Genomic DNA, 27713 nt, shown 5'->3' with positions numbered 1-27713 from the left:
TCATTGTGGTGTTTATTCTGCCTGTTTATTTTTTCGATGTTGCAACACAGTCAAACTTTAGTGACATTTCTGTTGTATTTTCCTTTTTTACGTGGGTGCCTGACCACCCATGGACGCTACCGACAAGTGTCTGCCATGTCTGCTTATCGGTCGCCTGGCGCCGTGGCGGGATGTCTGCCTCTGAACCCAGGGGCGTCGAGTTCAGTTCGCCGCTCCGCCCCTGCCCCCTTCCACTTTCCCATTTCCTCATCCCCACCCTTCTTTCATTCTCATTTCTGAACACTTGTCTTGACATGCTCTCTCAACTAGTCGCAAAGATCCTCTATATATACTTTCATAAACTCAGAAAATATTGTTTTTCTTCATTACTGTTGCAATTGATTTTGAAAATTTAGTTGTTATGGTTGTCCCTTGAGTTGAGAATAGCACTATCTCCCTGACCCTTCCCCCCAAATGGTTTTGATGAGCGATAAGTGATATTGTTTTGGCAGCACATGCATCGCAATATACTGTAATGGTAACAGACAACTAGGAGCGATCAAAATGACGACCCGCGTTGAATGCCCGTGGCCGCAGATACTTTGAGTAGACAAACAGATCTCGAGCAATTCCACAATATTGGAATCGGATATTCTTCATTCTCGGGGGCATTAGGAATGCTGTTATGTATGCTCGAACATGTTTTAGACTGATAAAGATCCAACAGTGTTTTACTGAAGAGTAGACTTGATGTCAGGCTACTCTGGATAAATCATTTATTTACATTATGCGGTTTGGGCTGGCAAGGTATCTTGGGGAGATGCACTCATCTTTAAGCTGTTGACCCTGGGTCAGAACCTTGACCTATCTATAAAACTGTGACCTTGTTGTTTCACATGCAGGATGATGCATCTATGTGTGCACTGTCCATCGGAGGGACATTAAACCGGAGGGACTGTTTGCCATGATGCGTTGTTGGTGGACATTAAATATCCTACGGTGTGTTTCCTGGAGAGTAGGTGAGTTATCACCAGTACCCTGAACAAATTCAAAACTACATGGTGCACTGCTCAGCAACACAGCTAAACCAGCAGCAATGATGTAACCAGCAGCCACGTGCTGCAAACAAATGAATGAGTTATGTCTTTGATCAAATTGAGCTTCCAAAGAGAAACTAATGAAGAACTGAATAAATCCCTTGATTGCTCAACCTGATTTTATGGAAAGAGAACTGTCATCATTTTCCTTTGGGAAACAGAAAATATTATGACATGATTTTGAAGAAGGTGAAGTCTTTCTTCTTCTTCTTCTTCTTTAAAGGCCACAATTATTCCCACCTTCTTGTAGGTCTGGCCAGGGGAAGCTTGGCCCAAGTCTTTCACGAACCAGCTGGCCAGGCATGACATTCAGCTAAGGTTAGAGCAGGAACTTGGCCATGGTGCTGGCAAGAGCGAACCTACTCTTCGCGAAGGACACCGTGGGATCTTTAATGGCAGATGGGTATCCCCTGTTCGACGTCTATCCATGGGACGGCACACATGTTGACGAATCACTCTGCCTGTGAATCACTGGAATGACAGTTAATAGCTGGGCGGTGATTCAAACCCAGGCTAGATAACTTAGAGGCGAGTGTACATACCCTCTAGGCCATCTTGCTAACCTCCAAAATGGTAAAATCTTTGCCATTCCCAATAACGTACTTTCTGATTTGATTACACATTGTGTAAAATGTACATCCCAGCTGTTCAAAGTTTTTCTAGCTTATGACTATCACCCATCATAAGAGAAAGCAGTTGGAAACATTGACTTTATTCCATTTGATTTACTTTACCATTGCTTACTACAATGATCGTACACTTCTATATTATCATCTTATGATTGCGTACCTTGGCACCTTTGGTAGAGCTAAATTCCTTTTCGATTCCCCTCTGTTTATACGAATATTTCTTGTTTGTCCAACAGGATGGTAGAGAGGTAGCGTACGTACCTTCGAGCTTTCCGGTGTGAGTTTGGTTCTCAGTCCAACTCCAAACCGTCGGATTGGTGTTTCGCTGGCAGGAAATTGCGGCACAAGGTGTTCCGTCCCTCGGATGGATGTTGAAACGTGTTCTTTCTGCTAACTTTAGCCGATGGACATGAATGATCCCATGGTGTCTTTTGATAAGATATCTCCAGCACCCTGAACAAATTCTAAATTCCTGCCCTAAACCGTGGGTAGCAAATGCTCTGATATTCTTGGGTATACCTTAACACTTGATTACACTGCTCAGTCTATCTCTGAGTGTGGTTGCTGTTCAGACAGCAGTTCCTACACAATAAACAAATTTCTTTCATCTAGTTTGCATGTCAAATGTGAACGGCCATCTTTAGCTGTCAAGGCCAGCCATTTTTATTTCTTTCACTAAAGGCAACACCCTGGCTTGTGCCAACACCATTTGCAAATACAGTATACTCTTGTTTGTAAAACCTTTGCAAAACCACATTCAGTCAGCAAGGTGAGCTGAGATTCAAACCCAGGGCTTCAGTTTATCTCGTTTTGTCATAATATGCAGCTCTCAAAGTAAGCCCTTAGCATATTATGTAGACCATGGTGTTTTTGCATTACCTTGTGGGACTTTCAGGATAAGTGAGATGAACGTATTATTTTCTTTGTCATTGGTAGCATCCCTGTAGGTTGAGTTTCATAAAAATTTGTTCACACACAATTATTAATCAATTGGGCTGGCAGGATGGCCAAGAGGTACACGCACTTGCTTTTAAGCTGTTGAGCCTGGGTTTGAATCTCGGCCCAGCTACTGTTGTTACACAGGCAGGGTGATTCATCAATCTGTGTGCAGTCTTTGGATGGACGTTAAACGGATGTCTCCTCTGCCGGCATCAGTTGGTGGACGTTAAAGATCCCACGGTGTCCTTCGCGAAGAGTAGGTGAGCTATTGCCGACACCTTGACCAAATTAATTCCTACCCCAACCTTTGTCGAACATCAGGTCTGGCCAGCCGGTTTGTGAAAGGCTTGTGCCAAGCTTCCCCTGGCCAAACCCACAAGAATGTGGGAAAAATTGTTGCCTTCGAAGAAGAAGTTTATTTTTAATCCATCATCTGAGGTGTCTCCAAAACCTCTCGATGCACCTTATTAATGGGAAATTACTTTATTTTCACACACAACTTTTCTGAAATCTTCTTCTTCTTCTTTCGGCTGCTCCCTTTCGGGGTCGCCACAGCGGATCATCCGTATGATCCGCATTGTGATTTGGCACATGTTTAACGCCGGATGCCCTTCCTGACGCAACCCTGGTCGCCTCTTACGACACAGGGATATGGTACACCTATTTTAACCGGGGTATACACCGGCCCAGTATACTGGTACTCATTTCGCCGACCTCGGAAGGATGACAGGCTGAGTCAACCTCCTGGTGTATTAATTCAGTGGCCCAACGGGGCTTGAACTCAGGACCTTTTAGATCCCAAGCCACTGCCCTAACCACTGCGCCAACACACCAGGCTTATAAAAAAAAAATTTTTTTTCGAGGGACCAGGCTTTTCTGAAATGTTTAATTTAAATAATCAGGTCCATGTCCTACTCAATAGGCTATATTACATCTTCCTCATCCCTCCTGGTTTCATTTTGCAATTATGTCGACAGTAAATTCAACCCTCCACAACTGCAAAATAGTGCTTGTGCAGACGGCTCCAAACTTTCAATTAAACAGGAATCGATGATGTGTACATATGTTTGGCACCATTGGTGGTAGACATTCTATTGGGTGGTTTGATGACACTGAGAAGCATCCTTATTTGTTTGATTTAAAGTGAAATTTCAAAAACAGACATTGTTCGCTCCGATCAGCATCAAAATCAAGTCCACACGGTGCAGCGATTCCAGCGAATTCCCTGCTGTAGAGGCAACCATGTTGCATATGTGATCCCATTTGTGATTGCAGGTCTCCAGTTGGTTATTATGATGTCACAATTTGTTTCAGCCAGTCGTGCACAAGATGTTACTGCCTTCAGAAACAAATTGCTGGAAAACTCACTGAACTTGCATTTGCTGATTCGTGGTGAATTTTTGGAAAATTTGATGATGATCAAGTTTTCGATCACTCTCATTTTTTTGATATTTGCTTTTTCTTTCACTTTTGAGGAAGCTTTTTGAGGAGACTTTTATGTTGTAAGTACAGAAGAAGGGCCGGACCCACAATCATTCAGAATGATCTCCTGCGGCAAGGGAAGGGAATAATAGTCAACTGCTGAGAGTGCATTGGCATCACACGGACACCAAACCAGGTTGGGTACGGACATTGTCCCACCCTGAAGGTCGTTAATGAGCCGACTGGGTTTTTAACCGACATCCATCGGTGATGTGGCAGGTCTGAGACCAACTTGATTTCCTGAAGCTTTGACTTTAAATACTTAATATTGCTGCTCTCAGCTGAATTTAAGCCTGGTGTTGGCTTTGTCGTTAGGGTGGCTGGCTTGAGATCGTAGGGTCCTGAGTTTTATCCCCGTTGGTTGCTGAATTAACACCAGGTGGTTTGACTCAGCCTGTCATCCTTCTGAGGTTGGTGAAATGAGTACCAATATACTGGTATAGGGGCACAGCATCAGCGGCATAGTCATGCCCCAACAAAATGATAGGTACCTGGCAGCCAAGCTGCCATACGCAAGATGAACAAGAAGAAGAAGAAGCTTGATTTGACCCCAAAACCTCGGGGATGCCAGCCCAGTGTCTTCACAAATGAGATACCACTCGACCTACTTCCACATTGTTGATTAATGTATTTTTTTCCAAGTATCCTTAACTCGTACCACTTTTGGGGGAGAGGTCCATGGATTGACCTGTAAGTGTAAGCACTAAACCATAGGTATTTTGATCAAATGTTTACACCGCAATCCCAATGGTAACTTGGTGTTGTGAATATTTAAGACATCAGTCGACACACATGCTATTTTGATTTTTCGGGGTTCCAAATCTTCATCACTTCTCCTCTGTGTTACTCATTAAAATTGCTCCTCTTTCCATATTTATCTTTTAACACACCTCTTTATCGTTTTTCATATGAAACTCTCACTCTTACGTGATCATCAACTTCTTTTAGTGTATATAGGAAAACTCCGTGTTTTTGTTTTTTTCCTTTAAACTTTTGAGGTACTTACTATTCTTCTGCTCTTCCTTTTTCTGCATAACTATCTCTATTTTAAATTTGATTACATTATTTTTCCTCGACTCATTAATCATATTTCCTATGCCCCTACCACTCCTCTTTAACCAGATTATAATTGAACAGCCTTCCTGAAGCTGTTCAATCCCATTCTTCCCTCCACAGATTCACGCAAGTTGTGCACCACGATCTCGAGTCATTCTCCATCCTTACTCACAATTATTTTTGGCCCATTAACGCGACCTAACCCAACCATCTTATTGGCAAGTTACCGTGTTTTCTCCCCTCCTGTTTTCCTGGTTCTTCATTCCCTTGCTTGTTTTGTCCGTAACATTCCCCACTACCTTACTCGCATAGGAAATGAGAGCCTTGATTTTGCATTGAAAAATAAATATATGAGTTCCCTTACAAGGAACTTCAATACAGGAGGCCAATAAACCCATTAAAACCTGTGATATGATTGCAAACCCATGGTATGTGCTCTATACTTTTCAAACATGCTTGGTGTTGGCTTAATGGTTAGAGTGGTGGGCTTAGGAACCTCGGATCCTGAGTTCAAATCCCCCATGGCTGTTGAATTAATACCAGGTGGGGTTGTCGTCCTTCTGAGATTGGCAAAAATGAGTACCAGCTTGCTGTTATACTGTGTCGGAGTGGCGACCTGTCCAGGATTGCGCCCAATAGCGAAGGAGATTCCTTAGGCAGCACCAACACTCTGCACAGAGTATGGTCCCAATGGATGGATGAAACTTTTCAAATGCTGTGCACTAAGCAAAAACGCAGAACATACTTTTTATTTTATTTTATTTTTTTTAGCCTTTGGTGTGACTCAGACGGGGTTTGAATCACCGACCTCCCAGAATATGAGGACACTACCATCATGATGCCACTGAGTCTGGATAATCACCGCTTCTTTAAAATACTCACTTTAATTTTCAACTATGAGGAACTTGGTGAAGAAGCCAAAGGTTTGGAGGAGGAGTGAAAGAAGTACGGCGGTGTTTATGGGAATTGCAGAAGTTTTGTGTGGAAGGATATCAGGAAAGGGTACGTCGTCGAGGGACAGAAATCGAGTATGGTGGACGGAGGAAGTAGTAAAGGCAGTTGGTGAGAAGGTGGGTTGGAAGAGGATAGAGAAGATCAAGGATAGAGAGGAACAACCGGAAGCAAGGTTATTGCACCTGTGTGGGCAAAATAAGAAAGCGGCAAGCGGAGTGGTCGATAAGGTCAGGAATGATATGGAAGAGAAGGTGTTCAAGTCGGAAGAGGATGGTGCGAAGAAGATTATCTATAAATTGGCTTGTGACAGGGATGAAGATAGTAATCACGTGAAGGGGGAGAGGGTGGTTAAGGATGGTGACAGAGAGGGGTGCAGTGTTGAAGGTATGGGAAGGATATTTCAAGGAGCTGTTGAGCTGGGGAGGAAACAACGGCGAGCTGGAGCTTCCCCGTTATGTTAAGGGGAAAGTGGAGTTATAGGCCAGGAATTTTAGCATTATACCTGGAACCAATTCACATAAAGCTGAAACTTTCAGAGTATGTTAGGTTTGTCATGGGTATTGATATACTGAAAGTCCTGGAATATCCGACATGTGCTTCATGTCAAACTGCAGGGGATTCCTTGGGTCGCGGACTCTGGGGTCCCTGGGGTTTCTTACTCCAGTGCTCTACTCGCACACTTCCTGACGCAGGAGGTCTTAGCCACCGTGATGTTTCAAAGTTCAGATGCAATAGATGCCACAGCAAAGGATTGAGCAAGTAAGCTCCACCATGATCTATTAGAGCACAATGTTGATATTGATGAAGCACTGGAGAGTGACATAACAGAGATTTGTAAACTCTTTCAGCACCTGTGTAAGATTAAGCAAACTAAGAGCTGAATTGCTAACTTGTGGGTAAACTATTTTGAACAAAGAAATATAATGTGTTGGTTCATTGGGTTAGAGAGGATGGGTAATTGGGATCTTCATCTCAAGTGCATAAGGAAGATGCTGCCACATTTCCATGCTGTAGGTCGTCTCGCATATGCACAGTTGGCATGTGTGTACATCCAGCAGGTAGAGGCACTGGCGACAAAATGAGCAAGGATGAGTATGAGCAGCAAGCCACAAATGGATACTTCATGATCCATGAAACTGACAGATTTTGATGCAAGGTGTGGTCAGACATGATCATTGAACAGGTATTCATGAGATCATTGAAATCAGCTGGCTCACTTGTTTGAGGCTGGCTGTGGAACCACTGAAAGCACTCTTGTGCTATGGGTGCTCTCATCTCCTCAGCTTAGAGAAGTATGTTAAGAGTCTGGAGACTTTCTGTGGAGTTATGACTTGCACTTCAGCGCAGCACGTAGAGCTACGTGATTCACGGCTATCTCGTGACACGACAGGACAGGAGAATCACGACACGACAGGAGTGATCTGCAACACTCCCTCCACTGATTACAGTCACATTCACCATTCGGAAATCAACCTGCAGATCAACTTGCCTCTCCCAGTTCTGGACTTGCAGCTGATGAGTCAATCAATTGTTATGATGCTGTTGAGATAGGGTGGTTGGCAATAGCGAAAATGACTGGAAACAACTTTACTGATGTCAAACTTCGATGCAATGACAATGTTTTGCCACTTGCTTCGATGAAAAACACTATTACGGTCCACAATCAAGAGATTGTTGTCAATACTTAACAACTATTTAATAAAACTGTCTGCATCCTAAATTCAACTTCAGAACTCCGAAAATTTTATGCAGTATGCACTCACTCCATGGCCTCCCTCTCTCTTTGACGATGTGTCAATGAGAAAGTCAGTGAAGTCTGATTTGGCCAAAGTGATGGAATCTCTTGTGTTGTGTGAAGAAAACAACAAGGAAGGTGCCCAGTTTGTTTTATATGGGGGATACCTTATTCATGCTATTGCGTGGCCAAATCCAGAAACCTCTGCTGAGGTGTACAACAGGTATATGAAACATGTACAAAAGAAATATGGCACATCCATTATGATTGTCTTTGATGGTTATGATGGGCATCCGACAACGAAATCGGAAGAGCAGAAATGCAGGTCGGCGAAGACATCTGGCCGATGTGTGTTTTTTGAAAACAGTAGGCACAACAATTTTCTTGGAAATCCAAGAAATAAATCCTGTCTCATCCATATAAGTCCTACTGAACTCCAAAATGCTGGATTATGGGTGCTACAATCGATTGGAGATTCAGACTCGTTATTCATTTCTACCTCATTGGACTTTGTTAGGGGTGAACAAGCTGTTTTATTGGCTGGTACTGACATGGACTTGTTCTTCATGCTAGTATCAAGAGCAGCCTCGAATGACAATATATACCTTCTGAATCCTGGAACCAGTAAATCACTGGATAAATTACATCGTGTTCGTAAGCTTCAATAATCCTTGGGTGAAATGAAAGAGAGGCTTCTCTTTCTGCATGTCATTTCCGCATCATGTGACACTTCATCAGCAACATTCGGGGAAAAGCAAAAAGAAGGCATTCAGTGCACTTCGTAATAAAAGTGGTGTTGCAGAGGAGGTGGGTCTTTTTGACAGTGACGAAGTGGCCAGAGTCAGCACGAAGTACTTTCTTGCTTTATACAAAAGCAACAAAGACACACAGGACAATTTACGCTACTTCTATGACAAGACAGTGGCATGCCAAAGCCTGAGGACCAATTCAAATTGGCCAGTCTACCTCCCACGAGTGCAGCCACTCGTCAACACTCCTTCTGGGTATATCTCCAAGTACAAGAGTCATCATCACACCATTTGAAAGCCTTTATCCCTGAGCAGGGGTCAGCTTTTTGCGGGCTCCAATCATGGTACCCTTTCTTGTGGCAATGTTTTTATGGCCGGATGCCCTTCCTGACGCCAACCCTTTCGTCGCCTTCGACCCTGCAGGGATAATTACCAGTATACTGGTGCTCATTTTGCCGACCTTCGGAAGGATGACAGGCTGCGTCAACCCCCCTGATGCTAACTCAGCAGCCAGCGGGGCTCGAACTCAGGACCCCAAGTATCCCAAGCGACCTCCTTAACCATTGAGCCACACCAGGCTCATCTCCAAGTACAAGAGTGGCCTGGGAATGAAATTCTCCCTACCGACTGTGAATGGGAGGTTGTTAATGGACGTTTAAAACTAACAACTACGCAGCTCAAAGCATCACCAGAAAAATTGCTTAAATTAATATGCTGCAACTGCAATAAAGGATGCAAAGCTTTGTGTGGCTACTGAAAGGTTGGCCTGCAATGTTCTGCAATGTGCAGCCACTCTCACAGTATGACATGTTTGAACACCCAGGAAGTGGAAGCAGTTGACTTATGTCGAAAATGATGAATGGCGTTGCCGTCATTTTATAAAACTGGGACAACTTCGGTGTGAACTAATAGATGTTGAAGTCTGTATTTGTGTTGTGTTCTCAATTTGTATATAATGTGAATAAACTCTCCACAAATAATTCAAGCTGATTATCTCTGGAAGGTATCTCCGTGTACACAGACAGAATCATGAACGTCTCTAACGCAAAATAATTGCACCTGAATTTGACTAAGAGAGTGTAACTCCAATACTATGCACCGGTCTTCTTGAAACGCTGAAGTCTCCCAATGCTGGGGACCCCGAGGGGTCCTCTGCAGTTTGACATGAAATACACGCCGGATATTCCAGGACTTTTAGCATATCAATCCTAATTCCAGTTTTTACTATAATTGAGCCTAAAGTTCCTGGCTTATTAGTGGAGATCACGGAGGAGGAGGAGGTGCAGACAGCATTAAAGAGAATGAAGATGGGAAGAGCATCAGGCATTGATGAGGTATGTACAGAGATGCTTGTTGCTGCGGGAGAAGTCGGAGGCTCTTTTGTACGTCAGTTATACGTAGAGGCTCTTGAATGTTTGTACGAAAGAGGGTTCGATTCTGGAGGATTGGAGGAGAGGGCTAATTGTGCTGATGTGGAAGAGGAAGGGCGATGCTCAAGATCTAGGGAAGTACAAAGGCATTATACTCCTTAGTCATATCATAAAGGTACTGGAGAGGATTCTAAATGGGAGGACAAGGAAGAGCATGGAGACGGAGATTGGCGAAGAACAACAGTGGTTTAGAAAGGGTAGAGGGTGACAGATGGAATGTTCACACTGGGAACATTCACTGGTGGAGAAGAGGTTGGAGGTGCAAGTTGAAACAGCAATGAGTTTTGTGAACCTGGAGAAGGCCTATGACACTGTCCTGATAGGGATTGTGATGGTGACACTGAGATGGATGGGACTGCCTGAAGCAGAGTTTAGGTTGGTGGAAAGGATGTATAAGGGAATGAAGGGAAGAGTTTTGGTTGGTCCGAGGATGTCGGAGGAGTTCAGTGTGAACATCAGTTTGAGGCAGGGAAGCTCTCTCAGCCTACTCATGTTTATCATGGTAAAGGAACTGGTAAGGAGAAGGGTAAACATGAAATTCTGGGAGGGGTATTGCATGGGGAAGTTATGGAGTATTGGTATAAGGAGTATTGGTGGAGTGGAAGGAGGCATTTGGGAAACATGGACTGAAGATGAGCATGGAAAAAACTGAGGTGATGTGGGTAGAGCAGCAGAGATAATAAATTAATAACAGGTTAGAGGCGAAGAAGATCAGGCAGGGTGAGTATCTGGGGGGGGGGGGCAGTGACCGAGGATGGTAAGTCAGAGGCAGAGGTGCGGAATAGGATTCAGGTGGGTGTGACATCATGGACGAGGGTGGAGGGATTGATGGTAGACAGAAAAATGTCAAGAAAATGAAAGGGAAAGTTTTGGTGTCTTGTGTGACACCAACCTACCTTTATGGTCTCGAAACAGTGGCACTGACAACAGAGGTTGCAGGTCTGCAAGAACAACTGGGTCTGGAAGATTGGGGGAGTGAAGAGGGTGGATGAACTGAAGGAGGACATTAGTGTGCAGATGAGCTTGAGGAGGAGATTGGTGAAATTCCGACTGAGATGAACTGGCCACTTGGTGCGGATGGAGAAAGAGAGAATGGCAAAGAGAGTGGATAGGTTGAGGGAGCAAGGTAGAAGGAAAAGAGGAGCAAGACAGACCATGGTTGAGATGGGAAAATTGTGTGAGGAGGGATATCAATAAGGTGGGGGTGGTTGGAGAGTGGAGAGACTTATCTGAGAACACGGGGGAAGTGGAGGAGTACCATATCCAAGGCAGAGGCTTGGTGCTGTTGGACCTCACCCATTATAAAGGGAAGAGGAGAAGAATACTCTTGCATCCCCTCAATCTTTCCATATTCTCCAGCCACAAGCATTTATTACACTTTTTTATTTTTAAATAATATCATAATTAATGTACCTTCATTGTTTGTGTTGATTCTTTATTTACTCTACTTTATGACCCACTTACTTTTGTCTTTTTTATATATCCCTCCATATTTAACTCCTTTTACTTAGGTTTATAATAATTACATTTTCTTTTTCCTCATATCATGCTTCTGGATTTTTACATGCTTACCTTCATTTACTCTTCCTTCTTCCATTTTTAAAAAAAACTTTTCTTTTTCCTGACACTGACTTGTTTTTATTTTTTAATTTGCTCCTTTATAACTTTTCACACCTTTTTGTCATCCTTGTTCCCCTTCAACTCCCATTTTTTTTTTTATATTTTGATGTACCTACTTACCTGTTGTTGTTTACCTGTTTTCCTTTTTACCTTTATGATCACCAAAAGACTCTGCTTTTAAATATATTTTTCCACACTGCATAAATTTTCTTTTCATTTTCGTTCTATACACTCGCTGCATAATTTCCTCCTGATACAGCATTCATCACTAGTCACTCGTTTGCTCACTACTTTATCAAGAATTAGAAAATAGCTCTGTACGTCAGAACACATTCCAAGTTTTTCCTGAGTTTTCTTTCCCCTTTGGTCCATTTGTATCTTTATACTTAGTGTTTTGTTTGATTCTTCTTCCCTGCAATCAACACAATTTCTCGAGTTAGTGTTTAGCAATAATATTCTATTCATTAAACCAATGACATACTGAAAGCAAACATCCTACATATTATTTGATTCAGGCTGCACTTGATGAAGTTTTAAGCACTTTCTTACCCTTGTGTAGGTAGGTGTTAGAATGACTAAATTAGGGTCTCTTTGGCCATCAAATGAAGAGTCAACAGAAGACAAAGATCTCCACAAACCAGGAATGAAAGTGGGTGAGGGCCCATGGCATCTTGCAGCTTGCCCACTGCCCTTTCAACCTTGCACAGCTGTCTGCAAGTGTACCGAGCAGTGCAATGTTGAAAAAGGGCATTGGTTGAGCTGATTTTTCACCATATCCAAAGTGATGCTTTTTAATAGGGTTAGCTTTCCTTTTGTTTACACAATATAAATCTATGGATTATGGAGGAAAATTTTAATCCGCCAAGGCTGAGTGAAGCAAAGCCGTTTATTCCTGCTATGTGAAACACGCTGCAATACATACCTGCAGAAAACTGATTTTTTTTTTTTGGAATGCCGGCCACATTTTCCATCTAATCATCATGTAACTTAATTAAAAGAAAATTCTCCATGAGTAGGTGCTCCTATGTTGAAAGTTTAGTGTCAATTGTTCATGCACTTTCTGAGAAAACGAATTTAAAAGTGAACTAGAACAGCACTCGGTGAAGTGCATACCTCTGCCAGGCTGAACAGTTTACGTTTTGCATCCCACTGAAAGGCCGGATCTGCGTCCGTACCTGAACCAAAATCGAATCTGCTTGTTCTTGTCACCTAACCCACTCATCCACCAAGTTTTGTCATAACTCATAAATACCTTTTTTGAAATATCATGCTGTAATATCGTTTTTGGCCCCATCTCTATATGGTGAAGAATTACTTTAAAAATTACAAACAATTTTCGTATCCGGATTCAGATCTTCACCCAAATCGATTTGATTCATCCTTGTCACACACCCAATCTGTCCACCAAGTTTCATCTGAATCTATCTATAACTTTTTGAGAAATCATGCTACATATCGTTTTTAGCCCAATCACTCAATGGTGAAGAATTACTTTAAAATTTGAGTATCGGGAAGCCAATCTTCATCAAAATCTAGTCATTTCATTCTTGTCAACCACCGAACCTCTCTTCCAAATCAGTCCACATATTTTTGAGATATCCTATTTGCAGACAAAGAGGGGTGAAAAAATAACTTCAGTCCACCTTAGGTGGCAGAGATAATGAAAGAATATGAAGAAATTTCTTCAATACTATGGAAAATTGCTGTTTGAAATTGTGGTATGAGATAGCTTGGCATTGATTGACATGGACTCAGACTTTTGTTGTGTGTGTGTGTGTGTGTGTGTGTGTGTGTGTGTGTGTGTGTGTGTGTGTGTGTGTGTGTGTGTGTGTGTGTGTGTGTGTGTGTGTATACATGCATAAACACACATGCACACACACACACACACACACACACACACACACACACACACTGTCTGTTGGACCCTGCTATTTGTGGGAGGTACATTCAAGGAAAGTCCCGCAAATGTCAAATATGCATAAGTTGAGGCATTGTTTCAATGGAAGAAAGAGGGATAGGTTCCCGACAGTTCATGATTCATAAGGGAAAATCAAAAATCCCATGAAAAACCGCAAATACCCCCACAAAATACTGTGAAAAAGCAAAATCACAGAAAAAAACACATACACCTGTGAAAATGCGTACAATATGCAAATATGCCTGCAAAAAACTGCAAAAATGTGAAAAAAATACTGTGAAGCACACAACCACGAATGTAGAAGCAGGTTGCATTTTATCAACCTCGAATATGTGGGTTCCACGAACAGCAGCAAATCTGCGAATAGCCGGTTCCGAAAGTATATATATATATATATATATATATATATATATATATATATATATATATATATATATATATATATTTCTTCTTCTTCTTCTTCTTCTTTCGGCTGCTCCCGTTCGGGGTCGCCACAGCGGATCATCCGTATGATCCGCATAGTGATTTGGCACATGTTTTACACCGGATGCCCTTCCTGACGCAACCCTGGTCGTCTCTTATGACGCAGGGATATGGTACACCTATTTTAACCGGGGTATACACCGGCCCAGTATACTGGTACTCATTTTGCCGACCTCGGAAGGGTGACAATATATATATATATATATATATATATATATATATATATATATATATATATGTATATATATGTATATATGTATATATATATATATATATATATATATATATATATATATATATATATATATATATATATATATTAATGTCGTTCACTGACCTGAGACGAATGTCATGATATCACTGCCATAATGCACATACTGTCTGCAGTTCCTGGAAGAGCAACCTCGCAGCACTATTTACAATGATGGAATATCAGATGCTGTCACAAGTGCATGGAAACCCGCAGTCATTGACCGATTTCGCCCTCATTCGGGCATCATCAGGGTAACATAGCAAGCCTCCATACACTTATGACTGAAAACCTTTCGGTTATAACATTCGATGTCATGTCATTCGTCTCAGATCAGAGAACGACATTAATTATCATAATTGTGCCCGACCGTAGACCATTGATGACTCCAGATTATGTTTGGTAAAGCGGGAGATAATGCTCTGTGTGGTTGACGGCACCTATCGCTCCTAGCATCGTGCAGCAAGGGCTGTATGGGACACGGTGCTGGTGCTTTCCCCACTCATGATTTGGAGTCACATAGTGTCTGATTGTGTGTATGTATATGTATATATCGTGATGCGTACCATGCCGAGCCCTGCCGGACTCAAACCTGATGAACACTCCCCAAGATTGCCTGAGTGTGGAAGCTTGAATTTAAATGGAGCATGCTGAATGATAACTCGGAAAATGTTATAATTCTCAATTTGGTTGGTTGCATATGCCGAGAACATAACTCTCGTTATTCACACAAGAAGCAATCGATCCCATGACCACCCGAATAAAAGGTCAAGTATTGAATTTCAAAAAAACGGATGAATGAAACCAGAACAGGAATGTTAAAATGACAACAAGAATGGCACCCTGTAGATAAAGCATATAATTTATCAATTGCCGAATCTCACCCAAAACCCAGTTCAAAACCATCCCTCACATGACGTCATCCTTGACCTGGCACCATTGATTGGCCTGATTCAAAATAACATGCGCTCCATTCAGCTCTCGTTGTTAGTCATGAAGCTGGTGAAGGCCCTGTCACACCTTGACGATTTAGCCAGCATATGCCTGACGTGCAAAATTTGGCTGAAACGCTGGCACACGTCGAATACGTTATGGGTAAGTTTGTATACGTTAAGAGCACACTGGCATACGTCGTAGTATGCCGAGGTGTTAGACAAATTTTCTATGGTTGAAATTTTTCGACATATACCAGCAGATGATGCACGTTCCGCATAACGCTGGCCATAAGTTGTAGGCATGTTACGCGATCGTTGACACACGTTACTTGTAACACCTCAAGGTAATGGTTAGCGTCAGTGTTCCAGACTCCCTGTTTTTTTTTTCTTTTTCTTCGGTATGACGGTGATGTTGACACTTCGATTTCTGGTGCGGTTATAATATAATATGATTAATAGGCTGCCGCTCAACGATTTAAATCATAACCGCACTATAAATCGAAGTGTTAACATCACCGTCATAACGAAGAAAAAAAAAATACCAGGGAGTCTGGAACACTGACACTAACCATTACCTCGACGTGTTTCGACTTATGAGTAACGTACAAGTAACGTGTGTCGATGTGTGTCAACGATCGTGTAGCATGCCTACAACTTATGGCCAGCATATGCAGAACGTGTGTCATACGTCGAGTACGTCGAGAAATTTTCAACATGCTGAAAATTTATCCACGTACTCGGCGTATGACGACGTATGCCAGAAAACTACGACGTATGCCAGCATGCTCTTAACGTATACAAAACTTACCCATAATGTATTCGACATGTGCTAGCTTGGTTTGGCAAATTTTTCATACGTCGGCATACGCTGGCTAAAACGTCAAGGTGTGACAGCGGCTTCACACTTCGATGTCTAGTACAGATAAGATTTGAATTGTTGAGCCGCAGCCTATGAATAGCCTACGCCACGTGATCGTCGGCGATACGCTGCCGCGCTATGCATAAGTTCAACTATCGTTGGGCATAGGTTGTGAACGCCGACAACACGCTCAGCATTCGTTGGTATAAGTTATCTTTATGTGATTAATACGTTATGTGTACGTTACTAATACGTTCTGCATACATCCAACACGTTATTATACGCCCAAAACATTTTTTAAAAACATGAATAGTTCAGCGTACACCAGCGTTTTACATACATTTTGAGACCTTCCCATACGCTGGCTAAAATGTCAAGGTGTGACAGCCCCTTGAGGAGAACGAGGAAAACACTTTTGATGAAATAAATAAATGAGAAATAAGTCCATTTAACAGTGATGGAGGGGAGACAAAGGTTCTCCAAAACATCTTTGTGGCAAACCTAAGTTGGGGTTTACAATACACCAACTCGAAAAATGCCAATTATGATATAATTTAATCATCTAATTAACCCCCTAGTTTCATTTTTGTTACATTTTTCATTTTTGTTCCTTAGATTCCATTTATGTTACTTAAAATTAATTGATTAATCCACAAATAAAAAATATCTTTGATAGCCAAATCACTTGGTCACTGTTGTGTCCACATATCAGTTTCCTCACTGAAAATATGCCTGAGATATTGCCCAGATATGACAGAAGATAAATATGTAATTAATAAATTGATAATTGATCAATGAATTGATTAAATCCCCTCCCCCCCCCAAAAAACTTTTGCCAAAGCCCTTTCAGCTGTTCACTACTGTACCCAAATTTCAGATTACTAGCTCAAAGGATGGCTGAGACTCCCGGGCAAACAAGCAAGAAAACAAGTTGAGGTACATTCAAAGTACACCGCCCTCATGCCAAATAAATAAATAACAAATCCTCCAGTGTGTGGCACATGGAGACGGAATTGGGAGGGAGCGGTGTACAATAATTGATTAATTGCATTATTAAAATAAATTAATAATCGGGAAAAATTTATTTCTTCATCATTTGGTGAATTGCATACCGAAACCACCACTGTTTTATCCGAATCTAACTTTTTTAAATTAAGTAATTCATCGAAAAATGAATAATTAATCGATTAATTCATTAATCAATAAATTAATAACATTTTATAGCCAAATCACGTGTTCACTGTCATGTCTTCTTTTTCTCCTGCTCCCCTTGTTGTACATTCTGTGTGTTAGCTCTCATACGAGTCTCAACAGTGTATACAAAAAAAAGTAGTCCAAATATCAATTTCCTATCTCAAAAGGTGCGTGAGATATTGCCCAGATGAGAAAGAAAATAAGCAAGTAATTAATAAATCGATAATGATTAAGTAATTAATTGATTAATCAAACACTGAAAAATACCTTTTTTGACAAAGCACAACGACTTTTGTACCCAAATTTCAGCTTCCGAGCTTCCGAGCAGGCGATATCGAAGATATCGCCTGGACAAAGAACAAAACAAACAATCAAACAGTAAAAGCTGAGTACCCTTCCTTCGGCGCCTGTCGATGATGCCATGCATCGCCTGGATATGCAATTGGGAAGGAGCGGTGCACAACAAACAAGTACAGATACATTCAAAGTACACCGCCACCATGCCAAATATATAAATAACAAATCCTCCAGCGTGCGACATTGCCGGCACCCAGCGATGCCACCGTGTAGCACATGGAAACCAAATTGTGAGGGAGCGGTTTACAATAACTGGTTAATTGCACATTTAAAATAAATAAAGAATAATCGTAAATATAATTAATTTCTTCATCAATTGGCAAATAGCATACCTAAACCACCAGTTTCATCGGAATCTGTAACTTTTAGAAAATTTATTAATTAATCGAAAAATTTATTGAGTAATCAATAAATCAAAAATACCCTTTATAACCAAATGACTTGGTCACTGTCATGTCCAATTAACAGCTTCCTCACTCAAAATGTGCCTGAGATATTGCCCAGATGAATAAAAAAACTTTTTTTTTTTAGCATCGAGTGATTAATCAAAAAATTAAAAATATCGTTTTTACCAAAGCACTTGTTCACTATTGTTTTTTTTGGATATTTCTAAAATTTCAAAGTCCCGTTGCTAGGCAACGGTGGTGTCCATAGCAACGGTGCTCAAAAGTATAGAACTAGATCCTGGTATGAACCTACCTGTCAAGTTTCATCAATCGGTTGATGCCTCTGGCCTCCAGAGCTGTCCATTACATACAAACAAACAACAACAAAAAAATGACGGTAAATAGACACCCTATTTTTAAAGACTACCATTTGAAAAATAAAACCTAAATCAAAAATCGGCTCGAGTAAAATTTTCTAAATATCTCGAAGTGTTTAATTCCGAAATCTCGTTTCTCCACATTCAAAACTGTAGGACAAGTATTGAAAATACAGTACGCGGTTTTTCGGCCGCTGCATAGCAACGGGTGGTTGCTTAAGGCCCAGTCACACCTTGACATTTTAGCCAGCAATGGCAACGTTTCAAAATGTATGTAAAATGCTGGCTTACGCTGAACTTTTGATGTTTTTTTTAAAGATTCGGACGTATTCATAACGAGTTGGTCGTATGCATAACATATTAGTAACGGACACAGAACGTTTTGTTGTCTTATAGATAACTTATACCAACGAATGCTTCGCCTGTTGTCGGCGTTCACAACCTATGCCCAACGATAGTCTAGCTTATGCATAGCGTGCTGCACGTATCGCCGACGATCATGTGGCGTAGCCTATTAAAAGTCTGCCACACAATGATTCAAATCATGACCGCCGGAGAAATGGAAGTGTCAACATCGCAGTCACACCTTGGCGATCTTGCCAGCGTATGCCGACCTCTGAAAAATGCGTCTAAAACGCTGGCGCACATCGAATACGGTATGGGTAAGTTTGGTATACGTGAATAGAATGCTAAAGTACGCTATCATACGTCGTAGTAAGTGGAGTACGTCTTGTACTTTTAAACGTGTTAAACATTTTACGACGTACTTGTCGTATGCCTCACACGTTCCGCATGCGATGGGAATAAGTTGTACGCACGATATGCGATCGTTGGCACACGTCGACAAAAGTTACTTGTAAGGTACTCATAAGTCGAAACACATCAATGTAATGGTTAGTGTCAGTGTTCCAGACACCCTGGTTTTTTTTTTTTTAGTTTTTTTCTTCGGTATGACAGTGATCTTGACAGTTCGATTTGTAGTGCGGTTATAATATAATATAATTAATAGGCTGCCGCTCAACGATTTAAATCATAACCACACTAGAAATCCAAGTGTTAACATCACCGTCATACTGAAGAAGAAGAAGAAAAAAAAAACCAGGGAGTCTGGAACACTGACGCTAACCATTACATTGACGTGTTTCGACTTATGAGTACCTTACAAGTGACGTGTGTCAACGATCGCGTAATGTGCCTACAACACATTACTCATAGGTTAGAAATAAGTTTCGGGTATGCTAAACATTACCTCGACGTGTTTCGACTTATGATTAACTTACAAGTAACGTGTGTCGACGTGTGTCAACGATCGCATAACGTGCCTACAACTTATGGCCAGCATAGCGGAACTTGTGAGTTATACGCTGGCATAAGTCGTAAAATTTCAAGCATGCTAAAATTTGAGGACAACCGCAAAGTACAACGATGAAAGCCAGCGTACTACGACGTATGGCAGTGTTTTTCAACGTGCTCTCAATGTTTCCAAAACTTACCCATAACGTATTCGACGTGTGCCAGCGTTTTAGACAAATTTTTCAAAAATCGGCATAAGCTGGATAAAACGTCAAGGTGTGACTGGGCCTTCAGCAACGAAACTCAAACGCGCACACTCGAAATCGGTTTTCTGGTTTGTGCTGTGGAGCCTCGCGTTGCAGACATATGCACACACACACACACACACACACACACACACACACACACACACACACACACGGAGTGAAAACTGAATACACCCTTCCGGTGAACGTCATCGCAGCCGCCTTCGCCTTCAGCGCCCAGCGATGACGTCATGCAGCGCCTGGAGATGGAATGGAAAGGGGTGGTGTACGACAAGTTGTTTGAGGACTAAAAATGTTAATTTTACATCAAAACAGAAAAAACAAACAAAATGAAATCAGAATAAAATAACAATTGATAATGATTATCACTTACATTCACAAATCTTCAATCATAAAAACAAGCAGAAAATAAGATATAAATTCCATTTCATGACAATAATGGTTTTGGCAGCAGCTATATAGTGGCTGTCTAAAGAAAGGAAAAGGGGAGCTTCCCTGCCAGTCCCGGTCGCTGCCCAATTGTCCAGCGAAACTGGCCAAGCAGCCACTTTCAGCTCAACTCGAACCACACAAAACCCAGGCGAAGAGCCTTGAGCAGCCTCACCCCAACCTTAGCAAAGCACTTCCTGCAGCAAGAACAGCTCTCCAGCAAGAGATTGAAGAAACTACTTGCTCTTCACATAAATCCAAGACGAAAGGTTGTTCTCCAGATTGTTAGACATGTATGAAGTGAGCGAGTGCACGTGTGCCGGTGAAGCCTTATTGGTACTCTCCACGTATGACATGGCAACGAGCATGAAGGGTGACCACACGGCGTTTTGGAGAAAAACTCAGTCTGCACGTTCACCAGCTGGCCCCAAAGTTCTGCCGGCTTTGCCAGTCCCAACGCTTAACTAGAAGTAACCACCATCCAGCTCCACAAACACCATGTGCAGCCATGTTGTGACGTCACACAGATAGCACTGCCCGCAAGTTGATCAACCTTCTCAAATTTCTGGTGTGTCCGTCTTGAGAAAAATCAGATAACATAATCTTGTGAATCTCAAGGCTGAACTCTAGTTATTAATAAGTATGTAAACTGAGTTTCATCTGGAACACCCTGTGGAATGTTGAAGCTTCAGTTTGAACCATGATTGACCAGCAAAATGTGGCCCATTCAGACTTTGGAAATTTTCATTTTTCTCTCATATCTTTGGCATTCTTACATTTCTATTTTGATATTTTTCATTATTTTGTCCCTCAGATAATTTTAACCCTCAACTGGTTAGTTGTAACCTAAACAATTATGAAATTGGTCTTATGAGAAAAATATACGTAAGCACACCATACATTACAAATTACAACATCACGGATGTTAAGATGTCACTTATGTGCTCAATCATAAGAGTTTGTAAAAGTGAACAAAGAAGAAATTTTGGAATTATCCTTTGTTGTGGAAGTGAGGTCTACACTTATACATTCTGCAATACTGCTCTGGACATTTCCTTGCACTTCTTTGAACCCTTATTTGCTATTTCCTTTTTCTTTTACTTATTCATTGTTTTTACTGCATGGGTGCTTTCATAGATATGTATCAATCTTATGGCAATGATCTTGGCTTGCATTCTCCTTCAGGGGGCTGCCAGTGTCCTTGTGCTCAGGATAGTGTACAAGAGGTAGTTGGTTAAAGTCTAGCTTAAAAGCAACTGTTAAGGATTTAAATTCTAATCTCATGAAAACTGAATTTTTTTTCGTTTGCGATGAGATACTGGAAGGATTTCTACCAACTCCATGTATGGTGTTAGATAAAAGGTTAAGAAACCATCTGGCTCGCCATAATGATCTTCAGTGAGGAGGGAACATGCCTCCCCCTGCAGCCATGCCTATACTTGTCTGCATGTGGCACCATTCTTTGTTGTTACACACAAGGAACATTGGTGCAGGAGGAGGCCATTCAGCCCATCATGCCTATGCTGTGGTACCTTATCAAATACCTTCTGAAAGTGTAGATATGCTACATCCACTGCACTTCCCTTATCCACCCAATCAGAAACTACTTAATAGAACTCCAATACATTTGATAAACACGATTTCCATTTTATGAATCCATGCCGACGACCTTTAATTGGTTTAAAATTATTCATATGGTTCCCTATCCTTAATTAATGTCTCCACCACCTTTCCTACAACTAAAGGCCCAGTCACACCTTGACGTTTTAGCCAGCGATGGCAACGTATTAAAATGTATGTAAAACGCTGGCTTACGTTGAACTTTTGATGTTTTTTTTTTTTAAGATTCGGACGTATTCATAACGAGTTGGTCTTATGTATAACATATTAGTAATGGACACAGAACGTTTCGTTGTGTTATAGATAACTTATACCAACGAATGCTGAACCTGTTGTCGGCCTACACAACCGATGCCCAACGATAGTCTAACTTAGGCATAGCGCGTTGCACGCATCGCCGACGATGTCGTGACGTAGCCTATTAAAAGGCTGACGCACAACCATTCGAATCATAACTGCCGTAGAAATGGAAGTGTCAACATCGCGGTCACACCTTGGCGATCTTGCCAGCGTATGCCGACCTAAGAAAAATGTGTCTAAAACGTTGGGGCACGTCAAATACGGTACGAGTAAGTTTGGTATACGTGAGTACAACGCTAAAGTATGCTATCATATGTCGTAGTAAGTAGAGCACGTCAAGAAATTTTAAACATGTTCAAAATTTTACGACGTACTCGGCGTATGACACACGTTCCGCATGCGATGGGGATAAGTTTTACACACGATATGTGGACGCTTACACACGTCCACAAAGGCTACTTATAAGCTACTCATAAGTCGAAACACGTCGCGGTAATGTCTTTTTTACGCGAAACTTATTTCTAACTTATGTTTGACGTGCTTTGAACCAATTCTTTACGTAGTCCCAACACACATCGACGTATGTAGACGTATTCCAATGACGTCTTTCGGTCGACAAAAATAAATAAATTAACGTGTTTCTAGCTTACAACTGCCATATAAAGACGTGTTCCCAGCAGTTTTGGGAATTGGTATATAAAAATGCTGCTCATAAAAGGGGAACCCTTGTTCGAAACAGTGTTTTCGAGTCCTTTTTGAGTCGATGTCCATGTCAGCAGTATCAGTATCAGTATTAGTATTAGTATTAGTAGTAGTTTGTTCATGTTGGCAGTAGTAGGTGAGTGTGAGGGGGAGGGTGTGGGTTATGATGGATCGTCCTTGCGTCCGCGTGTCCACGGGTAGGAGACATCTCTTCACCATTGTTCGAAGTTCTTCGCGGATAATTTTTTATGGGGCTTTTTCAACAATGAGCTATAGCTTGTTTTTACGATTTAGGTCTATTCATAACGGGTTGGACAAATGCACAATGAACTAATAATGTGCATAGAGTGCTTTCATTACTTATAGATACGATATACCAACGAATAATTATCGTGAAGCCGGCGTTCACAAACTATGCCCAACGATAGCCTAACTTATCCATATCGTGCGGCAGTTTATCTTTGCCGGTGACGTAGGGTTTGCTATTCATTGGCTGCCACTCAACGATTTAAATGGCTCCATCTCCACTATTGAAAGTAGACGCTTGCGCTCAACAATTCGTTTTTTTTTACACTCAACGACTTTTAAACGGTACCACTCAGCTATTTTCATTGTTTACAATGAACGATTTTAATTGCTGTCACTCACCTTTGTTTTTTGATGCTGGGATTTGGAAATTTGAAGCGTTTCTTCTGAACGTGTTAAAACGCTCAAACTCGACTATTTTAAATAGACGCTGCCGATGGACAATTGGAATCATAGCCAAGTTAGACATCGAAGTGTGAACATCCTCGTCATGCCGAAGAAAGTTTGAAGAATGCTGCAAATAAGTGTCCTGGCCGTGGCCGTGGACGCTGACGCAAGGACGATCCATTATACTGACGTCTTTCAGCCTATGAGTAACTTAAAAGTAACGTCTGTCGATGTGTGGCAACGATCGCGTAACGTGCCAACAACACGTTAATCATAGGTTAGAAATAAGTTTCGGGTACGCGAAACATTACCTCGGTGTGTCTCAACTTATGATTAACTTACAAGTAGCATGTGTTGACGTCTGTCAACGATCGCAGACCGTGCATACAACTTGTAGCCAGCATAGCGGAACGTGTGAGTCATACGCCGGCATACGTCGTGAAATTTCAAGCATGAAAAAATTTGAGGACAACCAAAAAGTACAACGTTTAAAGCCAATGTACAACGATGTATGGCAGTGTTTTTCAGCATGCTCTCAATGTTATCAAAACTTACCCATAACGTATTCAACGTGTGCCAGCGTTTTAGAAAAAAAATTCAAAAATCGGCATACGTTGGCTAAAACGTCAAGGTGTGACCGGGCCTTAAAGTCAAGCTAACAGGTCTATAGTTTCCCAATATTTCAAACCTTTTTGAAATGACGGTGTTGCATTCATTCCTCTACAATCCTCTTGTACCGAGTGTGACCACTCCTCATTTTCATAAATGCCAAGGTGAGCCAATGAAAAAAGCCAAGAATTCACAAGGTTTCGGAAAAGCGATGATACAGAAAACCTATACGCCAAGAAAACCTATAGAAAACCAAGACGCCAAGGTGAACAACGAATATCCAAGATCTTGTGAAAAAAGCCAAGTAGTGGTCACACTGCTTGTACCTGTCCTGACTTCAACGAGCTGTTAAAGATATCTGTTAACATCTCGCTTACCTGCTCTGCCACCTCCCTCATTACTCGTGGATGCATATTATCCGGCCCTGGAGCTTTATTATCCCTTAATTTTTAATCACTGCTTCTTCACTTGCTCTACTCCAACTTGGATCTCTTCTAAATGCCCTTGCTCCCCCCTGAGATAGATACTCTCCACTATTGGAAGTCCCCCTGACTGTTCCTGTGTAAATGCAGAAGAAGAAAAAAATTGGCTAAGCCGGCCATCACACCCTCATCGTCCACCAATTCTCCTGTGCTATTCCTCAATGAGCCCACACTCCTCTTAACCCTTTCTTTACCCCTTAGATACTTAAATAATGTCTTCCTGTTATGTTTAATACTTATTGGCTATGTTGTTTTCATATACCCATTTGGCCTACCGAGTTGTTTTCTTCAGTCATCCATTTCTTCCTATAGATGTGTCGGACTTTAGTCCTGTTATTACCTCCGCCACCGACGGTGAAGGAGGTTATGTTTTCACCCCTTTCTCTATGTTTGTTACTTACAAAATCGAGGATTTTTGGAATACATTGGTTCGTCAATTTTGTTATTCTGTTTGTTTGTCTGACTGTTTATCTCCTACAGATCACAATTTTAAACCGATCTTCACGAAACTTCACCACATGGTAGAGTTTGTCATCAGGAAGAAGCCTATTGTTTTTGAGGTGAAAAGGTCAATATCGGCCAAAGGTCAACAACTTTGGTGAGATTTCTAAAATCCTCAATTTTCGTCCGATTGATGAGAAATTTGAATTGGATTTTCATAACAGGTTACTCAATTCAACCACCAATTCTTTTTGAGGTCCACATAGGCCAAAAGGTCAATATCTGCCGAATTTCTAAAATTGTCAATTCTCATCTGATTCCCTTGAAATTTGAAGAGGAGTTGCATATTTGGTCAAATTTGTTTTATGGATTTTGCAAGTATCCTGCTCTGCACGATGTTTTCTTCTTGTTTGTTTGTGTACAAGATATCTCAAAAAGTTGAAGACTGATCCGGATGAAATTTTGTGGATAGGTTCGGTGTGTGACAAGGACAAACTGATTAGATTTTGGTGATGATCCGATTCTGGATCCGGCTACTGGAATTTTTTTTAAGTGATTCTTCACCATTGAGAGATCAGGCCAAAAAACAATATATGACACGATATCTCAAAAATTTGTGGATGGATTCAGATGAAACTTGGTGGATAGTTTGGGTGTGTGACAAAGAATTGATTCGATTTTGGTGAAGATCCAGATCTGACGACTTGAATTTTTAAGTGATTTTTAACCATTGAGAGATAGGGCTAAAAATGATATGGAGCACGATATGTCAAAAAGTTGTGTACAGATTCGGACGAAACTTGGTGGACAGGTTGGGTGTGTCACAAGGACAATTTTTTTCGATTTTGGTGAAGATCCAAATTCGTATCTGGATACGAGAATTATTTGATTGTAAAAGTGATTCTTCACCATTGAGAGATTACGCCAAAAACGATAGAGTCCTGCATAGCATGATATTTCAAAAATGTATTAGGCCCGATATGTTCTCGTGGATCAGGCATTACGTGGTAGAGGTATGTGCTCTACTGTGTGCCCTTCTAGTTCAAAAATGTAATGGGCCAAATATGTTCTCGTGGATCAGGCATTATTGGGCGGAACTATGCACTCCACCAAGTGCCCTTCTAGTTTTGTACTTTATTAATGTCTTCTGCTTATCCTTAGTTACACTGAGTACCTCCCTGCTCAACCACCCCAGTCTCTTTCTGCTACTACCTTTACACCTCACTGGAATATACCTATCCTGCATCGTACACATTTGCTCCTTGAAGATTTCCCATTTTTCTGATGCAGATTACCCACTCATTAACTTTACTCAATTTAAAGCTCCCAAATCACTTCTGATACCCTTAAAGTTTGCTCTTCTAAAATCTAACAGCCTTACACCACTTTCCCAAACTTCACATCTCAACAATAGAGTTGTGCTTACTATATTGTGGTCGCTTTTCCCGAGATGCTATCCGATCTCCACCTCCTCCATAATATTGGGATCGTTACTCAAAAAGAGGTCCAACACTCCACTCCCCATCATGGGTTTTTGTACAAGCTGGGTTAAAAAGCAATCCTGGACTTGGTCTAAAAAAAATCCTATCTGTTCTACCCTTACCCTGTTCCTGTACCCAATCTATTCCAGGCAAGTTGAAATCCCCCATAATCAAAACTCTTCCCTTTGACCCTTACCACATGCCCTTCTGAATTCTTCACATATCCTTACCACATGCCCTTCTGAATTATTCAATGAATTCTTCACTCTATCCTAACCAAATCCTCTACATCAATTCCCTCCTCAATGTCATGCCTTTCTCTCGATACAATACTTCTTTCACCCAGATTGTTACACCTCTACTTTTCTCTTTCCCATCACAACTATAAACTCTGTCGCATTGAATTCCTGTCCTCCAGTTGGATTGCTCACTAAACCATGTCTCACAAACAACAACTATGTCATATGCTTTGCCATCCATCCAAGCTTCTAGCTCACTCTTCCATCTTTCCAATCAAGCAACTGGCATTTGTGCACAACATCTTCAACCTTTTCCTTCCATTAACCACCCCCTGCTGCCTTCCCCTCCGACCACATCCTCAGTCTTTAGTCTTAAAAAAAAAGTCTTGATTAACTTCTCAAGAACCGCTGTTGATCTCACCACACACTCTTCCCCATTCCAGAAAGCACTTTTCCACCTGACCGCATACACTCACTATGACGTAAGCATACCGTTACCAACTAACGATATTGCCATCCAGTACACATGTGGGGTGGGGATCTCCACATATTCACAAACTCAAACCCCTCTCCCCTACATCACCCCTCCAATCACGGGTTCACATCTGTCGCTCTACTCCAAAAATCTGCACTGACTCCCACCTTTGCTGGAATCGCTGAAAAAAAAAATCACTTCATACCCAAAATCCTTCATATGTTTCCCAAAAAAACTCATACTTCCTCTTTAAA

At 41.4% G+C, this 27713-nt stretch overlaps 1 protein-coding gene across 5 annotated transcripts in view; it reads left to right on the top strand.

Annotated features, from left to right (window-relative positions):
• Positions 1–27713, top strand: part of LOC147010825 (uncharacterized) — a 110172-nt gene that overhangs the window by 36409 nt on the left and 46050 nt on the right. For 4 of the 5 annotated variants that reach the window (XR_015052459.1, XR_015052458.1, XM_085859872.1 and 1 more), the window contains exon 2: positions 25304–25421. The exons of the other annotated variant lie outside the window; for it this stretch is intronic. Coding sequence is in view for 2 of the 4 variants with exons in the window: in XM_085859872.1 (XP_085715998.1) it covers positions 25304–25421 (118 nt within the window). In the remaining 2 variants the exon portion in view is untranslated. The remainder of the gene's footprint in view (positions 1–25303; positions 25422–27713) is intronic. 5 annotated transcript variants of the gene reach the window in all.

This window comes from Eptatretus burgeri, chromosome 16, assembly GCF_056783735.1.
Source record: "Eptatretus burgeri isolate ZD-2024b chromosome 16, Ebu_testis_v1, whole genome shotgun sequence".
Lineage (NCBI taxonomy): Eukaryota > Metazoa > Chordata > Myxini > Myxiniformes > Myxinidae > Eptatretus > Eptatretus burgeri.
Note: the sequence above shows the minus strand (reverse complement) of the source record. Positions and strands in the feature narration are given on the sequence as shown.